At 41.6% G+C, this 23,123-nt stretch overlaps 2 protein-coding genes and 1 long non-coding RNA gene across 6 annotated transcripts; all 3 read left to right on the top strand.

Annotated features, from left to right (window-relative positions):
• Positions 1-3,548: 3,548 nt before the first annotated feature.
• On the top strand, positions 3,549-16,004 carry LOC112288212 (uncharacterized). Of its 4 annotated transcripts, none has more exons than XM_024532184.3 (13): positions 3,549-3,733; positions 5,545-5,607; positions 6,044-6,271; positions 6,502-6,578; positions 6,873-6,905; positions 7,206-7,511; positions 7,804-10,199; positions 10,337-11,232; positions 11,566-11,829; positions 12,036-13,271; positions 13,515-13,739; positions 13,928-14,068; positions 14,182-16,004. In XM_024532184.3, exons 3-13 carry the CDS (start codon positions 6,089-6,091, stop codon positions 15,373-15,375), a joined length of 6,951 nt encoding a protein of 2,316 aa, XP_024387952.1. In that variant the 5' UTR covers positions 3,549-3,733; positions 5,545-5,607; positions 6,044-6,088; the 3' UTR covers positions 15,376-16,004. The 4 variants fall into 4 exon arrangements, with proteins under 4 accessions (XP_024387952.1, XP_024387953.1, XP_024387949.1 ...); XM_024532185.3 differs by having other exon boundaries at positions 6,873-6,911; positions 7,810-10,199; XM_024532181.3 differs by having other exon boundaries at positions 6,873-6,911.
• Positions 15,733-16,602, top strand: LOC149988123 (uncharacterized). Its single transcript, XR_016505422.1, has 2 exons — positions 15,733-15,874; positions 16,094-16,602. It is a non-coding gene; the product is annotated as an uncharacterized LOC149988123 (long non-coding RNA).
• Positions 16,603-17,362: 760 nt separating this feature from the next.
• On the top strand, positions 17,363-22,618 carry LOC112288214 (uncharacterized). Its single transcript, XM_024532186.3, has 7 exons — positions 17,363-19,364; positions 19,581-19,998; positions 20,142-20,286; positions 20,607-20,722; positions 20,869-20,947; positions 21,065-21,298; positions 21,386-22,618. Exons 1-7 carry the CDS (start codon positions 17,960-17,962, stop codon positions 21,725-21,727), a joined length of 2,739 nt encoding a protein of 912 aa, XP_024387954.1. The 5' UTR covers positions 17,363-17,959; the 3' UTR covers positions 21,728-22,618.
• The last annotated feature ends 505 nt before the right edge of the window (positions 22,619-23,123 follow it).

The following is a 23,123-nucleotide window of genomic DNA, read 5'->3' as shown; positions in this document are numbered from 1 at the left end:
TAACATTTTCCCATTAATTTTATTGAATAAAATCATTTTCATAATTTTACATGCCAAGCACATTGGGAGTTTCAAATATGATTGAATAGATGAAAAATAATATTTCTTACATGTTTTTGAAAATATCATTATTGCGTAGAAATGTCATTCTTTAAATTAATCCATTATAATGTATAATGAATTGCACTTTTGTTACATTTATAATCTTGATAGAAATTTGAACCTGTATACCATTATACATTCAATAAAAATCAATACATAACTAATTATAACATTCTGTCATTAGAATGGTGAGTTACTAATCTGTAAATGTTTATCAATGAAATGCTAATGACAATAAAATAGCATTTGTTTATGCTTATACTAAGAAAAGCACACTGGATAAGTTAAATTTATGTTTAGTTCTAATAATAGTTCCATACTTTAATGATATTCGTCTATGTATTCTATATGCATTTGATCATTCAAGTGTACCTCAAGCTAATTATAAAATTTATTTTTTCTAAATACATAAACTGTTTTCTCATATAATTTAACGTATCTACAGCAATCAAAAAATTATAAAATCTCATTTCAATAAAAACAGAAACAAAAATAAAATAAAATAACAATTATAAAATAAATGATTAGAAAAGACAATTCTATGTTATTTTCAAATAAAAATCAGTAACAAACATGTGTATATATATATATATATATATATGATTTCACACACAATTCTTTAAATATAATTTTAGATTTTCTTTAATCATTTAAGATTAAGTAAGGACATTGTAAATGCATAGATAAAAAAATAATACATGATATGGATATGAAAAATTGCACATACATTTCAATAACATATTGCTGGCCTCTTTAAAATTTTGCTCTTACATTATTGTATTCCTCCTACAACAAAATTTTGCAATCTTGAAATAATTATCAAATTCAAATAAAATCCAACCATTTCAACATAATAGAAACACACTAGAAACATGTATTTTTTCATTCTTAAAATTAGATTAATACACGCTGATTATAAATTCATCATGCACATTGCCATTCTTCGAATCTATTATTCAAATCCTTTGTGGCAACACTCTATATGGCATGCAGGATTAATTGATTTGATTTGATTTTATTTTTTCAGTCCATTTTTCTTTTATTATTCAGAAAAGCTGGGTGCAATTTCTTAACGTGCAAATAGTTTAATATTTGAACCTTATTAAGAACATTTGTCTATTTATACTTACTAGCATTAATTTAAATGTTCCAAAAGTTTAAAGCTGTAATATATATATATATATATATATATATACACAATTGGTTACTTGTAGGACATTTGCCCCTGACATTTGATTAAATAAGTTAAATTTCTATGTCTTTTTATCTTTTGTAAATTCTCCAATATTTCAAATAAAATTTGTCATCAGATTCTACTGACCAAAGTGTTGCATGTTGTTTTTCTTGTTGCTAAATAATCTAGTGCATCTCGAGTATTGTTACTGTTAAAGGTCCTTGACTGTATTTCAAGATTATTTTGTTGTTGTGAAATTATTTTTACAGTGACTAAAAACTTAGCACGATTGTAAACTCATTCACAAATTGATAGAGACATGACATTCACTACCAAGCTTGATTCAATATTTTTAAGGAAACAAATTTGGATATATACTTCCTAAGTTTATCCTCTATTGTCCCAACTCAAATGGTGGATACAATAATTTACAATAATAGTATATGGTTGATGCATTTCTATCTTTTTAAGTATTGAAACTGATGCTCCGATACACTGTGATTAAGAATTATTTATTAAGTATTTGTAAACCAAAGCAAATAAGACTTTGAAAAAATTAACTAAATTATATACACATGAATTATGTTATGTTATATAATAAATTTATGAACAAAACATTGTTGTATAATAAACATATAAATTGTATAGAATGTTAGAAGTTTTGGTTGCATATAAATAATGGAATGTATACATTTATTATTAATATTAATATTAATATTATTTTAAAAGCAAACAATAGTTAGATATCAATCTAAAAGTGGATACTGATTTGGATAATATACAACATATTTTTAGTTTTTCTATATTTGCAACTAAGGTAGCAACAGAATGGGGGAAAGAGAGTGATTATATGGCACAAAACAACGTGTGAGACTTGTAGTCATTGACTCATGGTAGTTCTTCAATTGCTAGTTGCATTCTTTGTTCTTCTTTCATGATAAAACCCATAATGTTTTTCCCGTATAAGTCACATAGTTGTATATCATCCTGTCAATCATGTTCATGTTATTTTGTAATGAAGTATTATATTTATTTTGATCACAATCTATGACTTTTGAAGGATTATCTATTTTTCCAACAATTATTGTCCTTATCTTGAGGAATTTACATATCAATGCTTCAGAAATTTCCACTGATTAAAGTATTAATTTTCATTTTTATAATTTAGTAGCAATTTCCTGATATATAGGTATGGAACAAAGAAGAATTTTTTTTAATAAGAGTGTATTAGTAAGAGGGAGATTTTATAGGATTTTATTCTTACATTTATGATTTTTTTTTTATTTTTTATTTTTTGATGGACATGAAAAACAATATCAAATTAAAAAAATAATGTTTTCAAAAAAGAAATGAAGGGTGGGATTCATCATCAAAGCCAAAGGATGTATGAATATGAATATAAATATATATATATATATATATATATTTATCCCAAGTAAAGAACACGTACCACAACAACAAGTAAGAGAGTACCAAGATTGCAATGGAGAAAGAGAGAGAAGGGGGGCCATCATGGAGGGAGGGAGAGTGAGCATGCCAAACCATGCCAAAGCAGATGCTCAACACAAGGACTGTATGAAGAAGGGAGGAGGCAAGGGGAAGCAAAGGACAAAAGGAAAGGCAAGGGGAAGCAAAGGAAAAAGGAAAGGCAAGGGGAAGCAAAGGAAAAAGGAAAGGCAAGGGGAAGCAAAGGACAAAAGGAAAGGCAAGGAAAAGGGAAGGAAAAAGGAAAGGCAAGGAAAAGGGAAGGAAAAAGGAAAGGCAAGGGAGGGAAAGGAAGGGGGAAGGGGAGGGGGGGTATTAAATTTGAAGGCCCCACAGCATCCGGAGCCCGGAAGGAACCCAGCCCGGGAGAGGGAGAGGGAGGGAGCGCGAGCTCAATCGATCGAGGCACTCCGATCGGATCCACGCCATTGGCCACTCCCAGATCACCGTCATCACTGACTCATCATCCGAGAAACAGAGAGAAAGAGAAAGAGAGAAAGGGGGGGGGGGAGGTGAAACCCGGGCTCCTTGCTTCCCTCCAAACCCTAGGCGCGAACAGGACTTCCTTCACCTCCAGCCAACCGGGTTCCCCGCAGGTTGCCAGGGAACCCTAGCCTGGGATCGCGTCACCCGGATTCGCATGACGACGGGCCGGGCAGGGCGGCCCGCGCCCAGCGCGGTGCGTGGATGAGTGGGCAGCTCGTGAATGCGGGGGGAAGGGGGCACATTCCAGGGCTCCAGGAAGGAGAAGAGGGAGCGGAACTGAGTTCATCGCCACGGAGAACGACGATTCGAGAGCAGTGGTATTACCGATGGCGTTGTGTGAATTCTCGTCGCGGCAGTGTAATGGGAACATTTCTAGGATTTTCTTAGAGTGGGGCGGGGAGGTGTGAGGGTGGATTGTGCTGGGGTGGGAGGTCGAGGAACGCGAGCAATTTTGGGAGCGTAGGGTTTTGACTCCTGGCCACTGAGGTGAGTGCGTCGCGCTCTTTGTTACGGTGGTGTGAAGTGTAAGTGCAGGCGTTTGATTTTTATTAGGCAGGTTTGAGGTTTTGGTGAATTCCTCTTGAGAAGTGTGGCTTCTAAGCGAAGCGGATGCCGAAGTTTAGATTTCTCCTGGGTATTGTTGCTTGAATGGACCTCCTCGGCTAAAATCTGAGACCCTGAGGGCATGCTTTTAGGTTTATTATGGCAAATGGTAGCTTAGAGTGCAGTCTCAAGTGATCGGGCGCTGGCTTTAATTGTTGGCATTTAGTTGTCGTGGTTGAATCCGGACAAATTGGGAACTAGTGTTTTGGTGAGCGGGAGATGAGGATGAGTGAACGCTTCGGCACCTTATGTGAAGCGGCTGGAACTGAAGTGAACAGGATAGCTTTTAAGGTTTGTCCTATCAGTTGAGAGAGCGCTGTTGAGAGTTGCAGACAATCAGATTTGGTGGAGGAGATGATTGGTGAGAGAGGATGGTTCGTGGCATGAGAAGAGTCATGGTGTGGGAAATTAGTTGTAGGAGCTTCGGCTTGGGAATTCTATCGGGCCTTGTATTATGTCATTGAGTGACTATGGCCGAGATGGCACCAAACAGCGACGAGGTGTGCGTGTGTTAAAGCGCTATGAAAGATTGGGATTTTCGGTACGATTCGACTCTAGTTTAAGACTTTAGAACCAGTCTAAGACCTAGACAAGCCTCTCAGACCTCAACCTGACAGGACAAAGATTTCGGGAGCTTGCAGTGAAACGAATAGATTTCGCACGGTTTATAACCCTGAAATCTGTTTACTTAATTATTTATTTTGGTTGGTATGTTCATTTGTTTGTTTTTTTGACAAAGGTGGGATATGTTGTAGAAGGTTTTTACAGTTAGATATATACCTGCAACTGGGTGGATGAATTTTGAAGGTTGTGTTATGTTTGCAACGAAGGCGAAAACTTGCTCGAATTTAGTATCTGGTAGAAGAATGCATCGCGAAGATATTTCACAACGTCCTCTCCTCTGAACAGCCGTAGCAAAGATCCCTGGTGAATGCGTGCTTATGATTGACGTCATGCCTGGTGTGGAAGAAAATACTTCAGGATGCGAGACTCTACTTTGTGCAACCCTATTAGTAACCTCAATATTTCATACCTGGTAGGTCCGAATTTGGAGAGGGTGGATTACAATTCGGGCTTCTATATTCATGTTTGCAGCATTTGCTATTAAAGCTTCAGTATGTGAGCATACTCATGGTGATTTAGTGGTCCCATGGGACCTCAAACAGGCAGTATTCACGATTTTTTGTTTTTTGTTTTTCTTTTTTTTGTTTGTTTGTTTGCTCGTTTTTTTTGTTTTTGTTTTTGTTTTTGTTTTTTTTTTTGTTTTCGTGTTTGTTTTTGTTTTTGTTTTTTGACTTCTTTTTGGAAAGCCACGCTGCGATTCTTTTCTCAGGATTGTTACCCGGAATAACAAAACGCATCTTGATTTTAGGCAGGAGCTAGTATGTTGCAAGGAAATGCAGAAGTGAGAAAAGAGATGACTGCAGCAATAGTTTGGATTATAGAAATTTTGTCTGATTCCACCTTTCTTGATTTTAGGTTTACTACCGACACCTTTAAAAAAAAAATATGCTTTTCACGCGCTATTCAAACTTCCGCACAGTTTGGATATGATTAAACTTGCTGGGTCACTTGCCAGGGCCGAGTTGTCTACGAGAGCCTTCCACGAATATCTTACAAAGAAGTTCATAAGGTCCATCTGTCATGCAGTATGACATATTTCAGTGACGGCTAGTGGCAACTTGGTTTTACAGGAACGATGAGATCGACACATCCGAGATATGCTAGGAGGCTTTTGGAGGGTTTTTTAATATTATGTAAGTCAGTTCTGTTCCATGATCACTTCAAGCTTTGTTACTTTCTAAGTAGTAGCATCTATGAGTTGTGGACAATCTTTCATGTTTTATCTTCATAGTTTCTCTTTGAAACTTTTTAGGTTCTTGCGGGTTGAGACTACGATAGAACAAGCAAGTATTACCATTATTCTTGTGTATGATTAAAGGATGTTAAACGATACACTTATGATATGCGTTTGGTTCTGGAATGTGTTCTATTATTTCAAGTGTATGCAATCTGCACAGTCATGCGTAAAAAGCGAGGAACTACGCTCCGTAGTATTTTTTCTATTTTGAAGCTGCGAAGTGCCAAAGCCTATGATGTGTTGTAAACTTTCTCTTGTCGTATAATGTGTGAAGAGTTCTTGAATTGTTCTTTCTGTGTATAATTCCTAATCCAACGTTTGATTCTTCTTAGATTCGATATGACGAAGTTATAGTTCCTAAACTATTGGACTTTGCTATGGATAAAGAAGTCAAGGAGGTCTCACAGCCTCAAGTTTTTCCAGTGAGAGAAGGAAAAATGGAAGCAGGCTTGCATTGTATGTCCCCGTTGGCTCAGCGAGCACTTTGTCATGAGCCTTCGTGTGACAGAATGCAATTGCCTGCTACAATTCATTCTGTCATGGCTGAGGCGACAAATGATGTAAGTATTTTGGAAGCTGTGAAATGCAACGGAATCTTATCGGTGGTTTAGAAACCCTGATTTCTTTACATAGCTTTTTGATCATTAGCTGACTCTACCACTACAACCGTGCGTTTGAAATATTCTGTTTAATTTTCGCGGCTCATTGCGCTATTTTTGTATCGGTTCGAAGTGTTGATGGACGACTGTTGGTTTGCTGTGTTCTTTTCTGTGTCTTTTGGGATTTGTAGACAGGAGAACGGATCAGTAGGGTGAGATCGGGACCTTTTTCAAGTTCAGTGCAGCCCAAGTCTGCAAACTTAATTAGGTGAGTATACGTTGGTCAGTGCGAGAATAAGACTGAGTTATTGTCGTGACTGCAACGTGAATGGTGCAATGTCACGTTCCTTCAAGGCTTTGCTATTATCTCTGTCTACTTTACTTCTTAGTTTAAACATGTGACTAGCTATTTTTGGTCCTGTCAAGTTGCCATCAAGCATAAGCGTGTTATGAAGTTTGTAAGAAGAAGCATACTACTACAATTGTGGAAACTGGGTCACAAAATCTCGGGTGCTTCCATAAGAAGCCTTTAATGCTGATTTAATTTGTTTCTCTGCTGCAGAACTGCACCTCCAATTGGCAAGAAAGTGATCAGGTATATGTAAGAACATGGTTCCGACACCAACTACAGTTCATATTCGTTTTTTCGAGATTTTCTAAGAACTCTTCTAGGTTTAGATGCCGTACTGGTCAAGTCTACGTATCAGTTTCTATTTTGACCTGCCTACTTTGGGATGTATTGATTTAAGAAATGACAAACAATCCCGAGTTAGAAGATTTATGTAAGTACAATGTATCTGATATTAGCACTTAACATAATTTCTATTGTATCGAATTTTTTGACAAATGCGTGAGCGTGGGATGCATGGTAACCAGGTTGTTTTGTTGAATGCAGAGGTCGGCTCGAGGCCTGGAGAGGTAGGTTTGACAATGTTTGGGATGACCATGACAGCGGAAATTCGAGCTGGCATGGTCCTACAAGGGATAACCGAAAATCAGACGAAACACGTAGGGAGAGAGAAGACCGAGAGCTGCGAAGAAATGATGATAGGGATAGAAAGGAAGAAAGAGAGCAACGACGTTCGGATGAACGATCAGAACGGGATGAGCCGCGTCGCGTTAGGAGTGCCACGTTTGGTAGCGAGCGTGTTTTTTCCTCAATTCGTGGGCTCACCGCTATGGATGACCGAGAACGAGACAGGTAAGGGTCAAATTTCTATCATGTCTCAAATCTCGATATCTGTGTCATTTGTGAAGTTCTTATTTTGGCCAACAACTTCATCCTATACCTCAAAATCCTTACCAGATTCTGGCTTCTTTAAATATGTCTTGGTCCTTCAAATGTTTGCCTGTGCATTTTGTAGCAGCGCAGCATTGAGTTTTTCATTGCTGTTTTGTTTTTATTTTTATTTTTATTGTTATTTAATTTTTTAATAGGTAGTTGAGTTATGTTTTGTTTCTCATTTTATGACTTTTGCTATTGTTGCGATTAGGGACAGAGACTATCGTCAAGGTGGGCGTAGTGGTGATGATTCTGGTCGCATGATACAACGTGAGCGGTCGTTTAATGGAGCTATAAGCTCTATCTCTGATCGATCTAGTGTTACACAATTTGGCAGTGGAAAGGATTGGAGTGTAGGTGACAAGAGATCCGATTTGAGTAGGTTTGAAAGGTATGGTACTGGAAACCGTGATGGCTCCCGTGCAGAGTATGAAGGCCATGGTAGAGATTCAAGTTTTACCAACGGATGGCGCCGGGAAAGAAGCCACTCTGGTGTTACTGCGAGGCATTCCAGTTTTGCGTTTGGAAATAAGAACTTCGGAGAGCATGGAAGCAGAGGCTCTCTGTTATTGAGTTCCGGACATGACTCTCATTATGCTACTACATTGTCTTCTAACCACGATTCCGACCATCCATCCCCATCTAAGCGTCCACGCCTTGGTTGGGGTCAGGGGTTGGCAAAGTATGAGAAGAAAGTTGGAGATACTGATGACGTATCTCCTCCTGTCGAAAAACATGATACTAAAAAAGATGCAGAAAGTGAGGCTCATCGGCACGTTGAAGAATTTGAGGAGAACAGGGACATGTTGGACGAAAAGCGTTCAGAAATAGTTCCCAGCGGGGGAAGCTTGGATGCGTCCCTAGACTTACATAAAAAGCGTCCTATGCCAGGGGTGCATTATGAAAACAAACAAGAGGACAAGGAAGGTATAACTGATTGTCTTGAAAAGCAAGAGAAGAGTGAGAATAAGTCTATCCTGTGGAGAGACGGCGGAGGACGGGAGAGAAGTGGCCAAGATAAAAATTCCTGTGCTTTGTATGGAGATGGTATGGGAATAAAAGGGGAGGATGAAAAGAAGGCTGCTCTATCTGAAGAGCTTCTCGGACTTGAGCAAAGTCCTGCACCGCCTCTCTTGTTGGAAGATTGTGCTAATAGTACAAGAGAAGAGATGAGCGACAGTAAACCTGCACTTCCTAATGATACGAAAGTGTCGGAGCCGAATGCTCAGGATCCTGTATCACACGTCTTGGTGAAAGGCAGTCAGAATAGAACAGAGCACGATGACGTGACACTACCAGTGCTGCAAGAACATGAATCACTGGAAGGAAAGGACCAAAGTCTCGTCTCATCTGTTGTGGTGGGAGAGAATGAGGTAAGGGGTGGGGATTTAATGAAAAGTTCTTCACTTGTTGAAATGCGTGAAGAAGTTATAGAGGATAGACCCAAAAATGTTATTTCATTGACAGAGTCCCTCCAGTGTTCTGTTGATGCGAAGATGGTGTGTCTTTCCTCCTCTCAGTCTTCTCCGACTTCAGTGTCGACTAGATTCGAGAAGTCACCAATTCATTCTGAAAGAGATGCTATCACCATACCTGCCCTTTGCGAGCGTAAAGAAACTGAAGAAGGATTGTTCTTATCAAGAGAATCTAGCATGACTTCCGTGCCAGAGGGTTTCGTTGTAGAGTTGATGTCTGAAGGAACACCACCCGTATCAATGGATTTAGATGAGGATAAAAACGTCAAAGACGTGTTGGAATTGGTGCCTGTCGAGGCAATATCCGACTCAACAGATGAGGTCAAGGACGTCAAACTCGTGATGGAATTGGTGCCTGTCGAGGCACTACCCGAATCAATCGGTGAAGACAAAGACGTCAGAAGTTTGCCACATGAATTGATGTCTGCAGGTGTACCTTCGATTGTAGAAAAAGCCAAGGATGTAAGAGGTGTAGCACCTGAAACGGTGTCTGCAAATGTGCCTCCGGAACCAATGATCTTAGACACAGACAAGGGCATCGGAGGTATGTCACTTGAATTGATGCAGTCAGGTGTGCCTCTAGAATCAATGATTGTAGACAATGACGAAGTAATCGGAGGTGAGTTGAGTGGAAGCATGGCACAGAGTCTTGGGTCAGAGGAACCGGATTATTACAAGAATCAGTTTGGCAGTGAAGTAGTTCCAAGGCGCAGTTTACGACTGGAGTGTGATTTATCGATGATAGATTCTTTTCTGATGGAGAATAAAGAGAAAGCTCGCTTGGCTGGAGCTTCCTTTGTACACCTCCTTCCACTCAGTCTTACAGGAGACATTCAACAGCAGTTGTACCACTCCCCCACCGAAGCACCTGTCTGGCAACGTAACATAGAAACTCATAAGAACATACAGGATAGGTTGCTGAGGAAGCTAGCTGAGAGGCACCACTTCTGCAAATTCAAAGAACGTGTCTTAACCTTGAGGTTTAGAGCTCTTAAGGAGGCCTGGAAGCGAGAACAAAAAGGGCTTTTTGAAAGAAAGAATCGTCCTAAAGCAGTTGATAGACGGGACATTGAGAGGCGTAGCAATCATGGACCTCCAAGCCAACGGTCTTCCTTGCGGTTGCGTCCTTTCAGTAAGTGTCGATTTGGACATTTGAAAGCCTTTTCTGACGGAGTTGAACAATGAGGCGTTAATTGTATATCATTTTCACTCCAGCTATTTTGACTTATTGTATCTTTGTTTCAATCTAACAATTCGTGTTTTTGACAGGTTTGAGCAGGCTGGATGTTGAATCGGAGGCTGCGGAGGCTATGAAGAAGTTGATGAAAGATCCTCATGTGGAAGCTTTTTGTCCGGTTTTGAAAATGCCAGCCATGATCTTGGATGAGAAGGAACGCGCTTCTCGTAGGTTTGTGAGTAGAAATGCGCTTGTGGAGGATCCTGTTGCTGTTGAGATGGAGCGTAAGATCCTTAATCCATGGACAACCGAAGAGAAGAAGATCTTTGCTGAAAAGTTCGCACTTCATCGCAAAAGCTTCAAAGAGATTGCTTCTAACTTAAAGTACAAGACTACAGCTGATTGTATTGAATATTACTACCGGAATCATAAGTCCGAAGACTTTGACAAATCTAAGAAGGGTGTGCATTCTAAAGATCGAGGTGACCACACCAAGACAAGTTCTACGTTTCTTACGCCGACTTCGGCAGGGATCAAACGGAATCATGAAGCAAATTGTGCCAGACTTGAGGCTATTAACGTAGTCAACATGAATACGAAACTATCTCAAATTAATAGCCCGGTCTTGGAGCATGCCAAACCTACAACACTTTCAAATGGTCCTTTGCCAGTGCCAGCTGGTGCTGATATTCCAAGGCTAAATCTGAAGGAAAGTGAGGTGCCTGAAGTGGTACTTCCATCTGGAGCTACAGCTGAGATAGCCACTGTTGAGACAGCTACGTCAAGTCTGATGAGCACTCCTTGCAGTGTTAGTTCTACACCTGCTCCGGTAACGGATCAATGGAATGGCAGAAGCTCTGTGAAGGAGAGGGTAGGAAGAGGCCTTTCAACGACTAGGTGTTTTCTCTCTGAACGGCATCCTGCTGGACCAAAGGGTACACGGAGCACACATTTGCGACGCCTGTCATCCAGGGCAGCTGCGCAAGAGGTTGGTGTTTAGAATCTGCATCATATGAATCATATATCTATTTTTGTATTAGATGTTGAATGTAGGGTTGTGGACTTACATCAGCATAATTTTTCTCAAGTTCGTGCTTCTTCAAATTACGTTTTTGTTTGTTTGTTTTTAATTTTGTTTTGTTTTGTTTTTTTGTTTTTTTTTGTTGAGATCTCAATGCTTTGTTCTTATCTTAATCTGACTTGCTATGGCTACCTCACTAAGTGTAGGGAGGCGTCTGTCAGCATTGAAGATAAATGTTATAGAAATGATTATACTTGTGTGATTATTGAAATGTATATTATCTGTGATTTTTGATTTCAGGATTCACAATGGACGGATGAAGAAAGAGAGCTTTTTACCAGTGCAGTGGCAACATATGGGAAGGATTTCCGCCTCATTGCTTCGCATGTCGGTTCAAAAAATCTAAGCCAATGCAAAGCGTTTTTTAGTAAGACCAGGAAGCGTCTTGGGCTTGATGAGTTGGTGGAGCAGTTTGAAGCCAATGAAGCTGCTGCTATGTTGATGCAAAGTTTTAGACATGAAGCAGACCTTGTGCAAGAGGCGAAGCTGATCAGCTCCGCTGAGGTGAGGGTTTTCACTTTGTGCAGTTAAAGTTTTTCTTTTCTTCCTAGTTTTACCACTTGATAAGTTTAAAGGCTTATACTTAAGATTAGAATTTTTTTAATTGAATTATATCTCTTGCTGGTTGAAGTATAAGCTGCAGTATTGTTGCCTGATATGTCCTTCAGATCTTATACCGCAATATGACGTGGAAAATTTGGACTCGGCAGGATATGCAGATGGACTCTTCTGCTGGAGTTTTGGCTCACTCTGTGGAGGAGCTCAGTGATACGGCTGCAGCCGTTAGCACCTTAGAGAGCCTCAAAGTCCAGTCAAAATGTTTAACGAATGACATGTCAGATTTGAGCTTGGTTGCTGATGCAGCAGCAGTGATGGAAGAAATCACGCTAGAGAAGTCGGAGTGCACAGCACAGGACCTATTTTCTAATGAGAAATCATTGACACAAAGTGAAGAGCTTGCACATGAGCTCTTAAAAGTTGATCCTTCCAATTGCACAGTACTTCCTGCAAGGATAAGGCAGGAGGAAGAGAACGACAGTGAAGCTACTAAATCGGATGACAGCTATCAGGTTGGTGCTGAGACTGAAAGCGATATTGTTGTGGATCAAGCAGCAGCCGCCTTACTTGGAATGTCTGAAATGTCAGCAGATGCTCCAGGGTTAAAGAAAAGCAAATCCGAGGCCAAGATTTGTACTAAATCTTCGCCTGTCAGTGTATTCTCGCGATCGCAATCAGCTCGCCTACCGACTTCATCTCCTCCGTCGCATTCTGTAATGGAGGTCAACCTGAGTTTGACATCTGAAAGAAACTCTCGACAATTAAAGGAGAGGGTGAATCCTACAGTATCATGCAAACCAACTACCAGGGAAAGACCTCAAGATATGCTTGATGCCCACACTGGGAGAAAAAGTAGAGAGGTGGTAGGCGGAGAGCCAAAGCCTCGGAGAGAACCTACTTCGTGGACGCAAGAAGAAAAGGAGAAGTTTGCAGTGATTTTGCAAGAACATGGCAAAGACTGGGCATTGCTGCACGAGAGTTTACCTTCGAAATCATTGACTCAGATCAAGACCTACTTTCAGAACTCCAAAGCTAGATCAAGGTTGCCTGCTTCTGACAAGCTTTTGAATGTGGCTCGGAGTGACGTAGGAAATCGTAAGCGCAAAGCTGACGAGTTCGATTCAACAAGGAAAGCTGCAGAGTTGGCACTACCTTTGAAACAGAAGGTCAGAGGCAATGTGGCTCCTCCTGAGTTCGATAATAGTAATCATAAAGAAGATAGTCTACTTGGTTCTTCATCAGTTTCAGGAACCGCTGGTGTTGGGGTTGACATCCTTCCGTATGCAGCTCGTTTTGGTTCTTTTCCTAGTCAACCAGTTGGTCAGGATACCCTAAATATCAATGGGATGCACTCAGTTCGTCAAATGCCTACTTCGAACTACTCCCAGGTACTTCCATCTAGTCGCCTGTTTGGGATTGACTTTCAAGATACACCATCGTAACGGTACCCATAGCAGCTGGGAGTGCATGTGATTATGAATCTCTACCTCTTGATTTTGTGGTAGAGTCCGATTTAGATTAAATTATTTCTTTGGGTTTATCACGTACTAATATGTGAGAAGAACGTATCATAGAATTTGAATTGGTGCAGTAAAGGTAAGCATTACATGTGAATCTATCTTATTTTGCAGGGGACTACACAGGATGGACATCAAGTCTTTCGACCTGGAGAGAGGCCCTCATTACCGAACCCAGTTGCGACTCGTTCTCATCATGGGGATGTTGTATTGCAGCAGTTTTCTGATCCAGGTTTATCAATGACAGGTGATCCTGACCTCCAGGGACTATCTCAAGGCGTGGTACCACAAGCTGGGCCACCAGCAGCCATTCATCAGGTTGCTCAGCAAGTGCAACAGGTAAATTTGGTACATTGCCTGTTTTCTATCTTCTCTGGAACTTTGCCTGAATAAATATTTGTCATTAACTTCACTGCGTCTTGCATTGAGATATCTATAATTTGCATGTAACCTTGGCTGAAATTTCGAAATTTTAGATCCATAATATGGGTTACATTTTGATAACAGAAATTATTTGTATATTGCAGATGCTTGCTCAGCAGCAACATCTTCAGAAGCAGCTGGCACTTCTTTTACAACAACAAGCTGCTCTTCCACAAGCACTTCTACCGCAGCATCAACAAGCAACTCAGCAAACATTGCAGGCTGTGCGGCCTCTTGAAAAGAAGGTAATATCTTTTTAAAATTGGATGCACGTGTATGCCATAGCAAGTTTTGAACGAAAAATGTTCACAATTTTATTGAAGTAAATTCTGACCATCGCACCTTTATTTGGAAACAGCTGCATCAAGTTGTACAACAATTACAGCACCAACAGGCTCTAGCACAGAATCAAGAGATGGGGATTCATAATCACATGCATTTCCAGCAGCAGCAGTTACCGCAAGGACGGGGTATATTGAAAGTGAAGCCTATTCGAGGAGCCATATCTAAGCCTTTGTCAGATTTGGCAGGTTCACCATCTCAAGGTGTTTTTCAGAATCAGTGTAATTCACGGAATCAAGACATCCAATTGCATCAGCAGGGTCACTCTTTGTTACTAGGAATTGGCACCAATCCCGCAGTGACAGCTGGTAGTACAGCTGGACTCTTGAAGAACCATGCGAAGACACTTGATGTTCAGGACAGTGACACTGATTCAGATTGTGAAGGTATGGGAAGCATGCAGATGGTGGCAGATGACTCCCATCAGCGGATGAGTGTAGTGCATTCAACTTCTTCTGGTCAACAGCAAGGTGCTGCGCAGAGCACTACTTCCACATTATCAAGCGATTCGGAGCAAGTGAAATCCTGGGATGTTAAGTTATTTGGCCAATCCCTCCTATCCAAACCACCATCATTGCCCTCAAGTGTACCACGCACTGCAGGAAGCTCAATGCAAGAATTTGTCAAGCCTAGCACATCTTCTCCGGCAACCTCAGTTACATTTCCTACTGGAACCTTATCAAAGGGGTTCAGGTCTTCTGAATCTCTCCCTTCTGCATTTGGACGAGTAGGAGCTTCATCAAGCGTTGCAGACGGGCAGCTTGTTCCGTGGGCGGGTATGACTAACCTGTCAGGAAAGTTGAGCCAGTATGGTGCATGGAGTACAACAAACAGCTTACAGGTATCTGGAGTGACAGAAGCTGCTGGGAAGGAACCGGATTCTGTTAGTACCCAAGAAGCTGCTACATCTGTAGCATCACAATCAGATCGTCAGCATACTGATGCTCAAGTCCTGGTTTCGGCACCCGAGCAAGGTCTACAAGGAAATGACGAACACCGTGATAGTGAGAGTGGATTGAGTGCTGGTCAATCGGAAACACCAGTTTGTGGCACTGCCGTTGCCGAAAGTCCGTTTCTTGATGGAAGTCAAAACCGTTCGATTGAACATGTATCAAGCCCAGACGCAGATCAATGTCGAATTGGTTTGGAGCCTACATCCCATATAAATTCACTGCCTACCATTTCTGCAGGTCCTGGACAGTGGGGGTGAGCTATTTTGACTTTTGGAGATTATGTTAAGGCAGTACTTTTGGGGCTTCTCAAGATCATGGAAGCCGCAATTATTTCCCATTCATTGTCTTCTCCTCCGATAAGAGCTAATGAATGCTCTGCGAAAGGGAGCTGAAGATCAAGTAGCTTGGTTGAGAATTCTCCACTCAAGCGCTCAGAATGGTACGATGCGCATGTTCAAGGAAGACATTTAGAAGGCGCACATGGATATCTACAAGTGATGGGATGAGCTGTTCAGGCTTCGTGGATTACCTCATGACTGCAGTGGCACCCTGGATTCTTGTATAGAAGTTTTTCAAGATGAAAATTGATGCAGTTTCACCTATGCTGTTGATAACTCGATCTGAATTTTTAGGTGATGTCTGATCACCCCCACTCAACATCCTTACTCCAACAGCGAGGGAATTCATGTCCTTCAGACGTCATGGCTGTTGGCTTTGGTATTGATGGCATGGAACGTTTGCGCATTACTTTCCTAGGTACACGAGAACGCTGGTCTCCGAATTGTATAGGGCAACTACTTTATGCCTTTGTATTATACGCATTGTGTTCCAATTTTTTTCAGTACAATGCTATAGTGAAGAAGCTTTTCGCCTTCCGACCAACAAACTCCCCATTGTAGGGCCTGTTAACCTTTATCATGTATTTTCTGTTCTACGTATGACTAACTTTCGTGTATGTTAAATTCGCTTTTACAGGACACCTGGTGCCCTGGAACCGATGGTGTCCTGTTGATGAACATCCGCGGGGACTATCATTCACGAGGGATAGCGGGCGGGGAGCAGGGCCCCGAATTTGTGTAGGATTTTTACTTCACTTCTGCAGTCGAATGTGTCGAATTTGGAACATGGTGTGCATGGTTGACTGCACGTAGCAAGTGCTGGTCGCCGATCCGATCTTCCTCAGTGGCGATCCACATCTGTTTCGTCGTTGGTGTGCTTGTGTATGTAAATTTTGATAGAGTAGTCTTCGTAATCCCCAAGCTCGCCCACAAGCTCGTCACCCGTGGACAGGGCGGAGGGTTTGGGACCCTGCTCAAATTCTTGTATGGGATGGACGGCCTTTGGCGACGTCTATTCGCAGCACACCCTTCCCCGGTACGTGGGCAGGGAGGTGTCTTGTCGCATCCTGCCAAATCCCCCAAATTAAACTCTTACACTGGGTGTTCCCGCAATTTAATGTAGCAGGTTTTCGCAGCTTACCAGATGCAAGTGCCTCTCCCTCAAAATGTCCAACATATGTGATTTTCTTTGGCGTGCAAATGTGATGAAAGCCCGTACTGTCTTTTGTTTAAATTTTTACCGTAATCTGTAAATTATTATCTCAGATTCTGCAACTGTTTGTCGACCCATCAGTCACCTCATCTGTAATCACACTCCACGGCTTCTCTCTTAAGATTCCTCTTGGCTGTAATCTAGTGTCGTCTCTGTGTCTCTTCTGCTTTCATTTTCTAAAATTGCTGTTTCGCTGGTGCCATTGTATTAGCTGTCAAGGATTCTCTCCAGGTCCTTTTTTTGGTGGAAATTCTCATGATCTAATCTCGTTTTAGATTCCGGCCCCAGCTTCTGAAGGCATCCTTACCCCCTCTTGTAGCCACTGTTCCGTCATAACGGAACCTCTGTCTCCGTCACAGCCAATCAACAGATTGAACACACACCCCCGTCGTCCTTTTCATGGTCTTCAGATTATGACGCATCGAGAGGATTTTTAAAATTTCAACTCTTAATGCCTGTCGCTCTGATCATCGAACCTTCAGCTCCGGTTGTATCGAACCTGCACACTTCCCTCAAATTTGATGAAACTGTACCCTACAGAGGAATTTATTAAAGGTGATCGGTACGAGAAGACTTAATTGACGAGGAGCAGATTGGAAAGGTCCTGGAAAGGGACGCGGCAGAGGCTCAAGACAGGCCAGAGAAAGAGGATAAAGATGAGGATGAGTCTTCCACATTGGCAGAGGAGCTGGAAGGTATGGCACCTACTCCCGCAGGCAGACTCTAGTCCGCTCCTGCTACCACAACATCAACTGCCCCTCGTGAATCGCATGTCCCTCTCTATTCTCATGTCAAGCTGCTTTCTATTGTCCCTTGCTCGCTCTATCTGATTACTTTACACTTGCTGAAGGATGGAGTGATTCTGTCGAGTTCGAGATAATGGGTCAGCAGTGAACATAGGAGGATTGAGGAAACTCATCGATGGATTGGTGATGGTGGGGGAGTGGTGGGAAGATCATTGAGCTGGAGCGGCGTTAGGGTTTGAACCTGAGAGACGGGTTTGGGTTGTGAATGGAGGCAGAGAGTGGCGGATGAAGTGGAGAAGGTGCAGCAGACGTTGTTGGAGTAATGGTGAATTGTGGGAGGGGTGATGGTGGTGGTGTGCTGGGCATCTGAATTGCTTGAGTTTGTCATTGAAGGTGGATTAGGAGGTGGGAGGTAGTGTAGTGATGACAAGATTGGTGGTAGTCTTTTCAATCAGTTGAGGGTTGATTGTGGTTTGATAAGTGAGCGAAGTGGTGAAGAGATCTTGTGCTTGGATTGGAGCATTGATAGGATTTGGGAGGAGACATGGAGATGCAGGAGCAGGCTGGAGGGTGGAACCCAATTGTCGTCCTGGCACTCCATTGTCATAACGTTCAAAAGTCATTGGCGGTTTTACAAATGCCTAGACCTCCATCCTTGCCTTGTGTAGCGTCAATTTCGACGAATTTGGGGAACGAGCACCCGCTCAACTCCCTCGTTTCAGCATTCATGTCGGCGAAGAAAGGGGTGCCGCCGGCCGTGTTGACGTTCTTCCGGCAAGGGAGTTATAACGAGAGAGAAAATAATCACTGTACTTGCAGCTGCAGCAATCAGGTGGAGCCATTGGCGAAGCATCATAATCCTTCGAAAACGTTCTTCGGTCTTTCGTTTCCAAGTTCCGGCTTTTCTGGAGGTGTAGATCTTAATGACAGGGCTCAATTATCGACCTGCAGTTCTTGTCAGGCTCGCCAAGATTCTTGGGACGCAGAAAGCAAGTCTGCGGCACAATCGCTTCTAAAATTTAGAATGCAGGATTTCTCAATTGCAGATTTCAATGGCAGTCGAGGCGAGCGATGTGCCACTTGTCGTTGCTGTTGCGCTAAAGGGAAGCTGGAGAGTAAAATTAATAGCCGGGATCCTGGGTTTGAGGGTATCATCAATGTATCCATTATGGTGATGTCTATGATGCTCAGACACAATTCCAAACAGGGGGAGAAACGGAACTCTGCCGTTAATATCCTTCATAGTGATGTGTCGAAGTTGACAAGTTGTTGCACTTCCAAACAGGTTTTGGTTCATTCAGAGAATAAGCATTTACACCATCGTCTGATGCAAATTCCTGTTCTAGGGTTTCTCTCCCAGCACTTAAACAAAAGACTTGCTTCGCAGTATTCTGTAGCTAAATGCGATCGTAAAAGGAATCGCTTGTTAGTGTGCAACTGCGGCCATCTCGAAGAAGAAGGCCATGACTTATCCTCTAGGAAAGCAGCTAAGAGGCCTTTCTTGGACTTTTCCTTGGCCAATTTCATGCAGTTTAGGACGTCCGCAGTGGGCAATCTAGTTGAAAGTGATGTAAAAAGGTTGAGGCCTTCCAGGATAGCGACACTAGGGTTTGCTAGGCTGCAAGGGGAGCCCGATGGTGGCTCAGCTGGCGCTGTTGTTGTGTCTGTTGAAGGAAGAGAAGATGTAGTTGAAATGGGAAATTTGATAGAAAAATCGAAAAATCCGAGTCAACCGAGTGAAAGGGAAAAAAGCTCAGGATTACAGCCTATTCAGGTGAAGCTGCTTAACATAAATGGGTTACGGTCATCCTTGGCTACTCTAGGCGTGAAGGAGGGCGTGCAGGATCTTGTGGATCGAGTGTCTAATATGACTAGAAGCTCAACGGACTACCCGGACAAGAAGAAGTTGACGTCAGTGCAAGACTTTTTTAGATACACGGAAGCCGAGGGTAAGTATTTTAAATCGCTTAGCATAGATGTTGGAGAGTGTGAAGAGGGCACTTATGTCACATAATTGTAGAAAGAGAAGCTCCCTCAAAAAAGAATACATGACTGTTACTTTTATAGTGTTGTTTGCAGCAGGATATTCGAAAGACAGTGTTGCTAGTCAGGTCGGTGATGATTGTATTGTTCTCTCTGCTAACAAGGGTTATCGTATTCTGTAGGTAGAAGGTTGTTCGATGAGTTGGATCGCGATGGTGATGGGCAGGTGACTCTTGAAGATCTTGAAGTAGCTATGAAGAAGCGAAGATTACCTCAGCGTTATGCCAAGGAGTTTTTGCGTAGGACTCGGAGGCACTGGTTTGCGAAATCAATTGGTTGGAGCGAATTTCACGTGTTGATGGAACAAAAGGAGCCGCAGATGCTGCGTGCTTTCACGACACTAAGTTTAAGTAAGTCGGGTACTCTACAGAAGAATCAGGTGCTTGTTTCCTTGAGAAATGCGGGGTTGCCTGCAACAGATGGTAATGCAGCAGCTATGATGAAGTTCTTGAACGTTGATACAGAGGGTTCAATTGCTTATGGTCAATTTCGGAACTTTATGCTTTTGCTTCCACCAGAGCGTCTTGGAGATGACCCACGGTGCGTTTCCCTTTAGTATCAACTTGTGTTCTTTAATTTCCTAATTTCTTCTGTATAGTTCTTAATCGTGTGTATAGTTCTATAAGACTAGGTTTTGATGGTGCTGATGTCTTATCTTTATGTGCGTGTATCTTAATGTTTAGGATGGTGTGGTTCGAAGCAGCGACTGTGGTGCCTATGGCTCCTCCTGTCGACATCGCAGCTGGCTCAGTTCTGAAGTCTGCTTTAGCTGGAGGAATGGCGAGTGCTCTCACGACTTCCATGTTACATCCACTTGATACTGTTAAGGTGAGTTGTTTTAAAAGGAAATCAAGTCATAGTCTAGTGCAGTAGTTTTGATCTTGGCAGCTGAGACATAACGTTCTCTGATCCGACAATATGGAAATGTGAGTATTTAATAGTGGGTTTTGCCGGATTGCAGGTATCGATTAATGAAATTGTTGTTTGTCTTTTGCATTTAATGTTGGTAATAGAGAGTATCCGTTGGAGCAGTTACCATGTTTAAATCGTACTTTAATGAGTCTGCAGGTCTTAAATTATTCGATTTTTCACTTCTGTCTCAAACAGAGATGCCTTGGATACTCAATGAACGTGTTTTGGTTTTGTAGACGAGGGTCCAGGCATCCACCTCGTCCTTTCCAGAGGTAATTGCGAAGCTGCCTCAGATCGGTATTCGAGGCATGTACCGTGGGTCTATTCCAGCAATTCTAGGTCAATTCACCAGGTGAAGGATCATGTTTAATACTTCGGTAGCCGTGCTTATTTTATTTATTTTACTTCCTTATATGGCTATTGCAATTTGAAAAAGTTGGGCTTTAGATGACAATATATTTAAGTGGGAAGCTCACGTAGTTTTCTGGAATGTGCCAGTCATGGAATTCGCACAGGTGTTTTGGAAGCCAGCAAGCTACTCTTAAAAAACATGGGACCAGAACTTTCTGATCTTCAGGTGTGTATCATGTAGTTCAAGCAAGGCGTTTTGTGCATTTCCTTAACATCACTTAGCATAACTACATATGCACAAAATCTTTGAAATGTTTCGGTGTACTAAAACATACGTCAACAGGTGCAATCTTTGTCTTCCTTCACCAGCACTGTAATTGGGACTGCTGTCCGAATTCCGTGCGAGGTATTGAAGCAGCGACTGCAAGCTGGCTTGTACAACAGTGTAGGGGAAGCTATTGTGGGAACGTTTCAAAGAGATGGCTTGAAAGGTTTTTTCAGAGGAACAGGAGTGACTTTGTGTAGAGAAGTTCCATTTTACGTTGCTGGTATGAGCATCTACGAGGAAGCCAAGAAGGTGAGTCATACTCCCCAACCACATGAGTATTTACTAGAGATTTCGTGTCATGAAAATATCTTACTGACGAAAACTTTGGCTGTCCAGGTTGTTCAAAAAGTACTGGACAGGGAGCTGCAACCATGGGAAACAATCGCTATTGGTGGTCTCTCTGGAGGTCTCGCGGCCATTGCCACAACGCCCTTTGATGTAATGAAGACGAGAACTATGACTGCAGGTCCCGGCATGCCATCCACCATGGGTGCTATCATGGTTGCCATAGTGAAGGATGAGGGTCTTTTGGCTCTTTTTAAGGGAGCAATTCCACGTTTCTTTTGGATTGCGCCTCTTGGAGCCATGAACTTTGCCGGTTATGAGTTAGCTAAGCGAGCCATGGAAAATGAGGAGAAAGCAGTTCAAGCTGTAGGAGAAAAGGAGAAGTCCAGATAAGAACCCCAGAGTAACTGCCCTTTCTATGGGAGTCTGTAATGCTCAACAGTTTCATTTCACATCAAATGATTGATGAAATGGTGTACATACGTTTTGAAAGTACATTGGAGTGACAAACAGAAATCAAAGAGGATAATGGGGTAGCAATCCAGTATTAGATTGCAGATTTTCCGGTGGGATTGGCTTTAGACTTTGTTCCATTAGAGCATGTGAAGACTGTGAAAACCGCAGGAAACCAGTAACTTGAACGTGAGGACGAGTATTCTTGGCTGCATCCCACAATGTTGTCATTGTCGAGGAGAAGTACTTTTGGGTCTCTTTTGGCCAGCAAGATCCTCACAATTGGTGCTGCATTGCCTGTTTTGGTTTTAACTTGGGAAGCAATGTGGCATCCGGAGCTGTGCGTTTTTATCCCACTGTGATAGACACCAGGAGGCACTTTTCTGAAATTTGTCGACAATTTGAAGATTTTTCGGGTTTTAATATCGTAAATTATTGTATCTTCTAACATCTCGAGGGCGCAGTTGCTCAGGTTGGCGAAGAATTCCCTTATCAGGGACCTGTTCTTTGACGATTCTGTGAGTCTTCCAGAAGCTTAGGTGCTTAAGCAAGGCAAACTGTCAGGAAGAGGAGGGGCTTCAAGAAGCTTTAATTGCAGCTAACGTTCCGAAATTGATTTTTGTCTTCGTTCATAACTCAGAGCACTTATGTGGAGGGTTTTTATACTGTAATTTTGCTAGTTTGTCAACATTGCACTGCTGTCAGTCACCCTGCCGATGCCAAATGCCTTTCAGAGATTAGGCATTCAAAGCTAGTTTTAGTTCTTGGAAGTGTAGTTGTCTTATTTCACAATCTCCATTTTAAGGATAATGGATTTTATTTTTATTACAATTGTGATGGTTTTTTTTAGTTTTTTATGTCATTTGGACTTTCTTAGAAGATGAAAAGTCAATTACAAAATTGGTCCTTCAATGTCGCCAATTTCCATTCTCTTCTATCGATCAAGTTGATTTGAGCTCAATCTTAGCAAAGTGAAGTTTACATAATTTTCAAATGCTCAATCACGTATTACAGCCACATGCCCACGGATTGAAATTGGCCAAAATATCTTCAAGATTAAACAAGAAGAAAAATTCATGTTGATGAAAGATGTAATTTATTTTCTTATTATATTGACTAATATACTTAGCTTCCTTTGTATTTTTAATTATGTTATTTGTTTTTTTAATTCATGTATAGGCATGAGATATCATTTTATTTGAAAAAAGTTATTTTTTTTATAAATCTTTTTGAATTTTATAAAAAAATTTTGCTTGAAAATATGTTAAATTTAAATTTAAATTTACAATCAATCATACAATAATATCCATCAAAAGACCTTAGATATTTGTTTATT

The sequence above is a fragment of the Physcomitrium patens genome, chromosome 11 (assembly GCF_059467195.1).
Source record: "Physcomitrium patens ecotype Gransden chromosome 11, ASM5946719v1, whole genome shotgun sequence".
In the NCBI taxonomy this organism is placed as follows: domain Eukaryota; kingdom Viridiplantae; phylum Streptophyta; class Bryopsida; order Funariales; family Funariaceae; genus Physcomitrium; species Physcomitrium patens.
Note: the sequence above shows the minus strand (reverse complement) of the source record. Positions and strands in the feature narration are given on the sequence as shown.

Bases quoted from the DNA above. Each gene is read 5' to 3' on its own strand.
- LOC112288212 (XM_024532181.3), top strand. From the start codon at position 6,089: ATGGATAAAGAAGTCAAGGAGGTCTCACAGCCTCAAGTTTTTCCAGTG. The intron at 11,233-11,565 runs GTTGGTGTTTAG...TTTTGATTTCAG, and splicing joins CCAGGGCAGCTGCGCAAGAG to GATTCACAATGGACGGATGA. The intron at 11,830-12,035 runs GTGAGGGTTTTC...TGGACTCGGCAG, and splicing joins AGCTGATCAGCTCCGCTGAG to GATATGCAGATGGACTCTTC.
- LOC112288214 (XM_024532186.3), top strand. From the start codon at position 17,960: ATGGAGATGCAGGAGCAGGCTGGAGGGTGGAACCCAATTGTCGTCCTG. The intron at 19,365-19,580 runs GTAAGTATTTTA...CGTATTCTGTAG, and splicing joins TAGATACACGGAAGCCGAGG to GTAGAAGGTTGTTCGATGAG. The intron at 20,287-20,606 runs GTGAGTTGTTTT...TTGGTTTTGTAG, and splicing joins ATCCACTTGATACTGTTAAG to ACGAGGGTCCAGGCATCCAC.